This window comes from Saccostrea cucullata, unplaced genomic scaffold (assembly GCF_032062105.1).
Source record: "Saccostrea cucullata isolate Sc308-1 unplaced genomic scaffold, CSIRO_AGI_Scuc_v1 ctg5978, whole genome shotgun sequence".
Lineage (NCBI taxonomy): Eukaryota > Metazoa > Mollusca > Bivalvia > Ostreida > Ostreidae > Saccostrea > Saccostrea cuccullata.
In genome coordinates this window covers 1-11,692 of record NW_026929170.1, presented here as the reverse complement: position 1 = coordinate 11,692, position 11,692 = coordinate 1, and the positions used below count along the sequence as shown (strand labels likewise).

At 29.5% G+C, this 11,692-nt stretch overlaps 2 protein-coding genes and 1 long non-coding RNA gene across 3 annotated transcripts; all 3 read right to left on the bottom strand.

Moving 5' to 3' along the window:
* Nucleotides 1-426: 426 nt before the first annotated feature.
* Nucleotides 427-1,809, bottom strand: LOC134279977 (uncharacterized). Its single transcript, XM_062762382.1, has 3 exons — nucleotides 1,733-1,809; nucleotides 1,343-1,383; nucleotides 427-1,251 (listed from the first exon to the last, which is right to left on the bottom strand). Exon 3 carries the CDS (start codon nucleotides 1,007-1,009, stop codon nucleotides 503-505), a length of 507 nt encoding a protein of 168 aa, XP_062618366.1. The 5' UTR covers nucleotides 1,010-1,251; nucleotides 1,343-1,383; nucleotides 1,733-1,809; the 3' UTR covers nucleotides 427-502.
* Nucleotides 1,810-2,121: 312 nt separating this feature from the next.
* LOC134279976 (uncharacterized) lies at nucleotides 2,122-2,735 on the bottom strand. Its single transcript, XR_009994803.1, has 3 exons — nucleotides 2,525-2,735; nucleotides 2,336-2,385; nucleotides 2,122-2,246 (listed from the first exon to the last, which is right to left on the bottom strand). It is a non-coding gene; the product is annotated as an uncharacterized LOC134279976 (long non-coding RNA).
* A 6,102-nt stretch (nucleotides 2,736-8,837) lies between these two features.
* Nucleotides 8,838-10,081, bottom strand: LOC134279975 (multiple epidermal growth factor-like domains protein 10). Its single transcript, XM_062762380.1, has 5 exons — nucleotides 9,984-10,081; nucleotides 9,793-9,845; nucleotides 9,570-9,698; nucleotides 9,140-9,239; nucleotides 8,838-9,031 (listed from the first exon to the last, which is right to left on the bottom strand). The coding sequence occupies exons 1-5, from the start codon at nucleotides 10,079-10,081 to the stop codon at nucleotides 8,839-8,841; spliced, it is 573 nt and encodes a 190-aa protein (XP_062618364.1). The 3' UTR covers nucleotide 8,838.
* Nucleotides 10,082-11,692: the final 1,611 nt, after the last annotated feature.

The following is an 11,692-nucleotide window of genomic DNA, read 5'->3' as shown; positions in this document are numbered from 1 at the left end:
TGGTTCCCTGTTATTTAGGTTTTGATTATATAATGTTTTTGTTTTACTTTCCACTTTTCAGTACCTGTATATATTTTGAAACATAATCAAATTTATGAAGTATTTCCTGCAGCTGTGGGTTTATGCCTAAATTAAAACTAAGCTTGAAAGAAATAAACAGCTTTAAAAAGAAATATAATATATCTACCCAAAAAATTCATAGCTATCATATCAAAATTGTAAATCAATATACATTACCAAAAGATGTTAAAATTAAATTGTTTTTTTACAAGGACATTGCAATTGAAAAGCGAAGCATCCCTTCACAAAGGGCATATCTATAATTCAGGGTAATATTCGACATCGATCCCGATGCAAATTACGTACCTCAATACCGTTTCACACAGAATAAACTTACACACAAAAACTTACACATCCTCACACAAACAAGCGTTTTACAGTTACCATACCCCCTCCGAATCAGTTGCGAGGGAATAATTTAAACGATAGCAATTTAGAGAAACTAATTCATTTCTAACGGGCGAGCGAAGCTGTATCTTAAGACTTTCCTCTCATTCTTTTTCGAAGACTTTCTTTGATCTTTTGAGGGTCTATCAAATTCACCAATTCCATCCGATTCCTGCCTTGGTTTGAAATTTTCCAACATCATTGTGAACCCATACATGTATTCTTCTCGCTCTCGTTTCTTTGATTCCCTATATTTTCGTCTTTGCCTTTTGGTATTTTCAGTTAAGTTCGAATGTCCTTGATTAAATTCCATGGTCTCAGCTGTACTTAAAAGTGGATTCTCCTCCAAAATTTTATGCATTTGAAATTTTTCTTCATCTTTCTTCAACATTTGTTCTGGATAAAGAAAACTTTTTCGATATATATGTTCCGATGTGGCAGAGCAATGGCTTGAATGGGCCGCTTCTTTGTACACGGGTTCTTTAAACGAATTTCCTCTCGAAATATTGCTAGAATTGCACTTCAGAGATAATATATCATATGGTTCGTGGTCATGGTCCATTAAAGACCTAGAATATTCTTTTTGCTCTTTGATTCCCTTTTTTGATAAATAAGCTTCATGATTATGAATTCCAACTAGCTTATTATTTGAGAGATCATTTTGCCTTGCATTCCAGTTCTCTGATGATTCTATCGATGTCTGTTTTATTGAATTAAACCTATTCTCTTGTATAAAAGCATGTGTAGCGCTGTTATTATTTTGACTTTGATGCCGATTTTCATCAGTTCTGTTGAAATAACTCCCTATATGATTAAAACGAATCGTTAGCCAATCATAAAAAGAGCATATACGATAGGACTTTTAGATTTAACGAAATTATTGAGTTAACCTTACCTTTGTCTTGCAAAATATATGATCCTTTAGAAGTGTTAATTCTGTAAAAAATAATCTTGTTTATTAATTTTTATTTCTTTATACAGGTACGTATATTAAAAATAGCACTTTAGATAATTGATTACAATCATGAGTTATGTGAAATTACATTGTATGTGCAAGAAAATAAATAAAAATCTAGCTCATGAAAAACAAAAGGAGGGAAAGAATATTGAAATACTGTCCTTTTTTGCTTCCCTGAAGCAAAATTCTTTTAACATGAGTTTTAACTTAAGTCAAAGAGCTTTTAATTTAAACGTTACAAATGGTTATGAATTACTTAAGATGAATCTGTGCTACAACATATCGAAATTTGAGCTCTCCACATGTTTTAAAATATTTTTTCCTTACCTTAATTTTAGGTAGATTGTAATCCCTATTGTGAAGCAGACGAGAAAACACCCTGTGGTTGATAAAACAACTGTTCGCCAATCCGTAGGGTATCGAATATACTCGGTCGGACAATAATCTGAAAAGGACGAAAAATATTTTTTTTTCCTACACTGTAATAGACTGTCGATTTCTCAGTCTTTGAATATATAATCATGTAAACTGATTTTGAAATATAATTGCTGAATACCCTCATTCATGATCAGTTAAATATCGATGACGAGTTTATGGATCAGAGCATTCATGGAAAAATGTACCCGTAAAATAAAATTGTGTCAACACTTACGTAATATATCATTTTTAATGACAGTACTAAGCTTAAGATAATTTAGCATAAAAAATATATTACTTGTCATCTGGCAGCCGTTGACATTGTCACATGGATAACATTTGCATTTTTCTTTGCAAAAAAATCCGTAAAATCCTTGAGGGCAAGTACTGCTGCAATTTGTTCCAAACGTACCCAGTGGGCATGCTTTGAAAAGAAAACCAATATTCAGTAAAATAGTTATTATTAAAAATTATTAAAAAGAATTCAAAAAAATGGAAATTTAGTTTCCTTACCAATACAAAAACTGCCATTTTTGAAGTAATTTTGACAGCATGTGATATTCCTTTCATTGCAACGAAAAGAAATAATATTATATAGGCCTTATTTTATTTTATCATATCTATGTACAGATAAAAACGTCAATATAAAATATAAAGAAACAAATTTAATAGAGAAATGCAGCTCAAACATCAAATACACACCCAAAGGTATCATTCGAGCAGATTCCAGGATAATTTTCAGCAAATATCTTATGAATGTGTAAAGCAAAATAAAATTTAAACATCCAAATTGAACGAAAAAGATATTCCATTGTATATTAGGAACGACGTTATTTTTTCTCTGTGAATGTTCTGCAGTTTCTACAGAGGAACTTATATAAAATAAAGGAAGTATAGAATGAAATGTAGGAAGTTTCAGATTCAAAGGCAAATACAGACAGGAAATACCTAATAGTTATGTAGGGAGCATGTTTTTTTTTTTTTTCAGATCAATTACACATTGTTCAATTTACATGTCAGGGTTCAAACACGTCCTTTTATATCTGATGGCAAAGCTTAAGTATCGCATAATTGATTCATTTAAATAGTGCCAAGTAATTTTTTAAGTTGGCTTTTCCAATTTTAATATTGTTTTTTTCCAACTTTGAAGTTGGTACATGTATAATTCCATCTTTAATTTTAGCTTACCTGACTTTTATCTTGGCTTTTCCAACTTAAAGTTGGAAATATAAAGTTTTAAGTTGCAAATGCCAAGAATAAAGTTGGGGAAAAACCAACTTTAAAATTGGAAAAGCCAAGACTAAAATAAGAAAATGTTTGCATTCCCTAATTCAAAGCTAGAAAAGTCTAAATTAGAGTAGAAATAAACAATTATTAAGTTGGAAAAGCCAAGATTAAAGTTAGAAAATCCAATTTTAAAGTTAGAATTACCAATTTTTAAGTTGGATCTATTGATTGCATGTTGTTAAACGTCCCTCCCTCTCGAGAATCTTTCACTCATATGGAGACGCCATCTCTTGCCCGTTGAGAGCTTCAAATGTTGTCCTATACTCGGCACTTAGGACCGTTGAGCAGTGAGGGATATTTTTCGTGCCAGCGCCTACTGCGATACGGGACCTCGGTTTATAGATTTCATCCGAAGGACCAGTCTCCACGATCAACACTGGGATTCAACCCGCGACCAAAGATTCGAGTCCTTACTTCGAGGTTCCAGAGCAGAAGCTCTGCCCATGGCGCCACACGGGCGAGTTAATGGTGGAAAAGCCAACATTAAAAAAAGGAAAAACCAACTTTAAGGTCAAGATCTAGTAAATGAAAGGTGCCTACAGACATATCAAATTTAAGAAATAAATTCCTTAAATGATGCTTTATAACTTTTGCTTGGTCAGATAAGGTTTTCCGGGCCATAATTTGTAGGTAAAGAAGATGAAAAATCATATTTTAAACTAACATTTCCAATGAAAAATTAAGAAAATCAGTCATGAGTATTGGAGTTTTTTCCATATCAGACAACGAAAATGTATCCTGATTGCCTACAGTCTTCCAGAAAACGCTAATTTCTTCTTCTTTTAAATAATTTCAAATTTAATATAGGTATCGGGACTACTTTTCATATGGTTTCAAATTGAATTCCATGAAATCACTTTATTTTCTACATATTTATATTAGAGCCGTCAAGTACGGGAAAAAGAAAGTTGATACTGATTATGACGTCATAATGGATATAGCACCAAAAAGTTTCTGAAGACTTTTACTAGATCCTGACCTTAAAGTTTGAAAAGCCAACTTTGAAGTTGAAAAAGCCATTATGATATCGGAGTTAGAATTACATACTATAAAGTTTTTAAAATAAAGAATAAAGTTGGAATATCAGCTTTAAAGATAAGGGGAAAAAACAAGATTAAAGTTTTACTTATGGGATGCTCCTCTTTGAGGTTCCTTTGTTATCCCTTTATTCGACAGCTTTTAATTTCGTGCAATTAAACTGGACATGGCCGCATTGGCCTTCGGTGATATAGTGTTATACTAGTAGTTATGTCATCTGCATAATTGTTTGTCATCATTGAATATCATGCAAAGACAAGATAACAATCTAGTCAAGTCAGGATAACTTTTTCGTTTGTCTACCAACACCGACTCAAGATATATAGGCTATCTTATCTTGTTGCGATAGCTATATTGACTTAACAAGATAATTTATCTTGCATAATGAATAAAATTATTTCATTTACAAAAACTGCCATACCCGATATTGCAGTGACAATGTATAAAATTAACACCGACAAATGTTATTTTTAATTTAATTCAAGATACGGGATGTAGGTTAATCGATTCAAAGATTATAGGCTAGAACCGGTTTTATTTGTAAATGAAGGATATGGAGATAACGAACAGTATTCAATATCAAAGTCCATAAAACAATACAAAATATGAGCAGAGTAACGCGGCACAGTTAAGGTCAAGATCTAGTAAATGAAGGGTGCCTACAGATTTATCAAATTCAAGAAATGAATTCCTTTAATGATGCTGTATAACTTTAGCTTGGTCAAAAAAGGTATATCAATTTGTTTTTTAAGATGAAAAACCATATTTAAACTGTCATTTTCAATGAAAAACGAAGAGAACCAGTCATGAATATGGGAGTTTTTTCCATATCACACAAACAAAATGTATCCAGATTGCCTACAGTCTTTCAGAAAACGGTAAAGTGTATGTTCTTGGTCTCCACATTAAAATAATGTTAAATTTGATATAGGTATCCGGACTACTTTTCAGGTGATTTCCAATTGAATGTCATGAAAATACTTTATTTTCTAATAATTCTATTAGAGCCGTAAAGTACGGGAAAAAGAAAGTTGAAAGTGATTATGACGTCATAATGGATCTAACACCAAAAAGTTAATCTAAGGACATTTACTAGATCTTGACCTTAAAGTTATAGTAAGGAGGAGGGGCCTAATTTGTACGGGAAATGTTTACTATGACGTCACACAAAATATAAGGTCTTCAAAATACCACTTATTGAAATTATTTGCTAATTCAAACTGCTGGATAGCTGTAGACTACATAAAACTTACTATTACATGCAGTTTTATCGTTTGTTAAATCCCACACAACAATATATAAACGATGCATCGATCGCAATGCACTTGTCAATGTGACGTCATCTCGCAAAAATGACGCAGATTGTACACAGTGAGAGGCTGATCAAATCACGTTTTGTACAATGAAAAATGTTTTTGTTCTCAAATAAAAATTATTTGCAATTAAATAAAAGGCCATTAACTTGGATGCGATGTCTATTTTACTATATTATTTATAATTGTCCGTATATTCTCCAGACAAGTGATACTGTTGTGTGTTTGTATGCAGATTCATTGAAAAAGTAATAGAAGGGCCCTTATAAATCGATTTATTGCAAGGGCATACCCTCAGTGTATATTGCCATGTTTTTACACATATACTTAAGAAGCATTAACATATTTGAAAAGTGCAGCGAACCTCATGAAATCTTGCAAATAAATTCATTATAGCTAAATTTAATGTAGTTGACCAGCAAAATATTCAACCCGCCGTTTAACAAATTAAATTTTAGCAATTTAATAAGGGAATCTAGATAGATTCGCAGCACTTTTCACAAACTACATGTATTCTTAAAGATCTGAAACAGAAAAATGGTTGGAATATTTAAATTATATTCTGCTTTATCTTTGCTTTTGTGTTAATTTACGGTGAAAACTGGAGCTTACTAGCAACTATTGTTCCAAAATCAATCGATACTCTGATAGAAAAAAAAACCTTTTTAAACATTAGATATTGTTATCAATGCGCACAGGATTAGATTCCTCGGATATAAAAACTTACTTTTTTATTAAATCTAAAAGGCATAATAACTTTGTGTCTATTAAAATGCAATTAATATATAGATTTTAATTTTGAATTTTGAAAGAAATTTGTGTATTTACATTTATTTCACTATATTTGAAATTCTCATATTACTTTATATTGAATAGTGTTACTTTCGAAAGGACAACAATTAATGCTCACGAAACAATTGAAGATACATGTAAGAAATATACGGAATTTGTTTCCCACGAAAATTTGTTTTTCTACAGTAAAGTAAAATTTGAATGTGATTACTGAAAAAGAAATAAATTTACTCTAAAGAAAACAAAGCAGTTATTATAATGTACTGTTGAAATTGCATATGATAATTTATATTGATGCCTTTATGATTGCTGATTAAGATATGTACCGTGCTTTTCATTAAATGACATTCCTTGGATAACATTTTCATTGGTAAAAAGATATAACCTTTTTTTCTTTATATAATTTCAAAAGCTACATATAGAAATCGAGACATCTCGCTACAGTTTGTACGATAGATAACTGGTAGACATGCGTTTAATGATACGCTACTATTATACATTTTATAATATAAATTATATTTCATTGAAAAATATTTTAACAAAACATGTGCCTGTCAATAAGTTTTGACTCAACATAAATTGTACACAAGGAACTTTTTTCTACTTTAAATAATTTTAAAAGCTACAGATAGAAACAACGAACAGTATTCAAGATCAAATATCCATTACACAATACAAAATAGGAGCAGAGAAAACACAGACCTCCAAAACATCAGAGGTGGGATCAAGTGCCATTGAGGAGTGAACATCCCCTTTGCACAAAATATACAGCCGCCGTGTCCCCTATATAACTTTTTGTCATGATCTCGGGAAATAACAGGGAAATAGCCGTCGTCAATTCAGTTTGTAAAAAAATGGACAAACAATCAGAATGAAAAATGTCATGTTTTATCAGTATTATAATTTTTTCAAATATAAATTGTTTTTTTATTACAATATCAATTTTTGTTTTAAAAAATATATAATTATAATAATATTACACACCGAAATGACTACTCTAAGCATCAAATAAATTTAACTTTCCATCTCCTGATTCAAAAAATATAATGTTAAAAAAAAAATAGCTTTCAGTGTTATAGTTCCGCTAGTAGTCAAAATAGTATTTTTTCACATGACATGTGCGCAAATAATATGTTTTATTTGTCGGATTCCTCCATTAGAATCAATGTGACACAAATTTTTGTTTGAGGTTGAAAAACAATTACTACAATATGCAAGTATGATGATGCATTTTGATATATACATGTAGATTTTCTTCTTTTAAAATATATGAAATACGAATTAAAGCTTTCTTTATCCCAATGGATGATTTATACACATTGAACAGTTCTTTATTAACAGTAATATAGTATTGTTAGACAATAGCGCAAGGGTGTCCACAAAAACATTATATATATATAACAACGTTCACTGACAGATTTTGATGATCAAATATTTTAAAAAAAACTTAGTGAAGTTATTCTCCTTATAAACTTTACAAAACAATTATTTTGATGTAATGATACAAAAAGAATATAAACTGAATATGTATTCTTCAAAAAATGTTTTTGCTTTCTTGTGCAGTGCATATTTTCACAAAAAGCTTTGTGTCGATTTAGGAATTCAAATATAATTTTTTGTGTAATGCAGCAGGTAATTTACATTTCAAAAAGGTTGAATATATATACTTCGAATAACCAGCATCCGAAAACTAAACATGAAATAAAATGAAATTTATACCTTTTAAAAAGATCCGTCAATGAAAACGCAACATTAATAAATTTTAGGAAACGTTCCAAAATATAAACTTTATAACTATGTACAAAAAAGTTAGTGAAAAATAAATGTTTACTATTTCCAAATCCTAAGAGCGCCGGTAGTTATTTAACGGTTGAATGAATTTCTTTCCTCCCTACTGGAAGTTGCTTTTTAGTCCTTTTTCTTAACCAAAATCACATTTTTTTGCATAAAATTTAATAAAATAATTTTTCACATATATTTGTGGGTTTTGGTGGCTTAATGGTGGCTTTGTAGCTGTTTATTTTTGCCTTAAATGTGAAACAAATTTCTGTCTTAAGGATTGAAAAGCCATATATTTCCTCAAAATGACTGGTTTTTCATTGCTAATGTTGGTGATGGTCTTAAAATAAAGAAAATTAAACCAGCTTAAGATATAATGTACATATAACGACTTTAAGGATGTGTTTCATGTGTTTTCAAAAGCATATATAATAGTTTCTTGACCAGAAGTCCAAAGTTTAACTTTATCTACGCCAAGTTAATGTTAGAAAAATAACAAATAGCTTACAGTGCAGTATCTAACAACAAAGGCAATTGAAAATGCCCAAATAATATGTATTATTTGTCAGATAAAGACAACTTGATGTGAAACAAATTTTCATGGTAAAAAATTAAAATACACAAGTACATGATACATTTTGTATATACATATAGATTTTCATGTTTTGATATAAATACGAATTAAAGCTTTCATCTGATTGTTAATGTTTTTTTTAAATGTGGTATCTGTTAAGAGGGCTAAAAAAAAAAACAACTTTGTATATATGGAATATTAAAAAAAAAGCCAAGTTAATCTCCTCATAAACTTTACAAAACTTCTATGTACGGATTTGGAGTATTTGTATTATTCAGTTCAAAATCAGTGATTTGCTTTTCTTGTGCAGTGCATGATTGTTCATCTTTGTGTCGATTTAGGAATTCATAATCATTCTGTAATGCAACAGGTCTTTCACTTCCAACAAAAGGTTGAAGATATATACCTGGACTCCGCATCCGAAAACTAAAGAATAAAATGAAATTATTTTATTCAAATACATATGACCTATGAATGCACTAATGGGATTTTTTATGTCAGAATAATCCGTTTCGAAAAAAATCAAAAGCATACCATTTCTTCCGAATAATGTATCCAATTAACAAGCAAACCATAAAAGAAAGAGCTCCGAGAGATGAAAGGTAGATTTCCTCTTTCGTTATGCTGTTTTCACCTTGATTGATAGAATTGAAATTCTGAGAAATAAGTAATCATCTCAAGTACATGTAATGATTAATCAATTCAAAAGGAGCGATTCAAACAATCTTCTAAGATGAGAGCTCAGACTGCAGTTGTAACAGAATTTTTTTTCTAAAAATAAGGAATTTCTAGCCAAAAAAATTACATTTTAGAAACCTATTTCCCAGCTTCGTTTTATGCAATTTTGGTATCTGAAATTAATTTATTTAAAAACTGATTTTTTTAAAGGTGATATACTCATTAGATGCTCTTAAAAGATAACGTTTTATTTTTTTTTATCTAAAAAGATTGAATAACTATTTACCAGTTCTCACAAGACAGCCATTGACTTTATCACATTGACGACAACCGCATTTCGTTTTGCACAGGTGCCCATAGAAACCTTCTGGACAAGTTTCGTTGCAGTTTGACCCAAATGTTCCAAGAGGACATGCTTTTCAGAACACAATATTTAAAAAAAAATTACAAAAACATTTCTTTGGAAAATAGATTAAGATTTAAACAAAAAGTCCAAGCGTCTTCCTTACCTAAGCAGAAATTGCCATTTTTATAATAATTATGACAGCAAGCGATAATTTCACTATGAATAAAAAAAAGATAATATATGCAATTAAATAAATCATTAAAATCATCAAAGTTAGTTGATTTCTAAAACAAAAGAGAAAATTAAAAAATTAATTATAATCTTTAATTAAACGGGGGAAAAAATTGTACACACCTTAATGCATTAATGGAGCAAATTCCGGGGTTTTCAGTCATCAGTTCATTGTTTATCTCTAAGACAAAAATCAGCATCAAAATAAAATGACAATTCATTTTGTGCTTTAAAATAATCTTCGAATTCAATTTGTCCTTAATCGAATCGACCTCAAACCTTTAAACCTATATTTAACCTTTAAGGAAGGGAAGATTTTAAATATCGGATATTTTCCGGGAAAATGAAGAGAGAAAATAAATAGACATAAATAACATTATGTATCATTGAATCAAAAGTGGATACAAATAACTTTTTTTATAGTGCATCTTAAGTTAATTTATACAATTAAAAGTTGCAATATTGAACACATTTACATCATGTATCATTGAATCAAAAGTGGATACAAATAACTTCTTTTTAGTATTTTATGCCTCCTCTTTCCCTACCTACACATCAAAGTTAGACAAACTCACATGTGTGTTGAAAAAAGTTTATTCATCAAAATATAATATTCTGATCAAATTATCAACTTGTACAAACTTTTTAAAATAGTTCAAGTATAACAAAATGGATTTCAAAATGTTGATATGCAAATTACAGTTTCCTTATACAAAAATAGATTAAACATTGTAAAATTGTGAATACAGTTCCATTATATTAAAATGTATGTTAGAATGTAAATTTCCAAATGAAGTTACAGTATCGCAAAGGAGGGATAGTATTATATGTATTATAGTATTAAATAAACATCTATATTCTTATTCCTAAAACGTTTTAAGCATAAGACTCATTCTAGTGAAAAAAAGCAAAAAAAAAAAAATCAATTTTGCATTATAAAACAGGCCATAGAAATCTTGGATAAGTACTATGTTTTTCTACAGGTAAGCCAAAAAAAAAAAAAAAAAAAAAAAAAAAAAAAAAAAAAAACCACCAGTTTATCCTTTTTCCACAAATTAAACATATACAAATAAAGATGATTTCACATCTAAATAATTTTAAATTTTGTGAAAGAATTTTTACCCGAAAATCCCTTTTAGTAAATATGATTCAGTATATTATAAGTATAAGTATAACGTATCTTAGCAAACATTGCTATACGAGTAGGTATACAATCCAATTTAAATAGGATCAGGATAACTAATTGTGTATCTTTCTTATAAAATGCTTTTGATGGAAAGAAATTAATTCAAGAAAGCACTTTACTTCTAAAATGAATCAGATTAATGTTATATACAAATTTTCCAATGAACATAAAATTTTCAAGCAAACTACAATAAAAGGTATTGATATTTTACTGCCTAATGAAATAGTCTGATAAAAAAGGAAAGAAAGAAAATTATCTCTTTATTTTGCTTGACGAAAATATTTTTAAACAGAGATCAAATTAAAAAAAATCTCAATTCCTTTGAAATTATTGCAGGTAACATTATACGTGTATCATTGTACCGAGCATATAATTTCTTTTGTAAAAGGGATCATGTTGATAAATAGATAGATTTAACCATAGAATTCCTCGGAAATGAATGCATGAAAAAAGTCTTTAAATCAAGAAAAAAGTCCTCGGGCACTTGCAAATTACGTTCGATTTAAAGCTTCTTCGAGTTCTTTTAAAATATGAATATATATAAAACGAGAAATCACAAAAAGTGAAAAAATATGTGGTAACGATCAGATCATAGTTCTGACATATACAATGAATGAACACGCACATATACAACGCATAAACAATA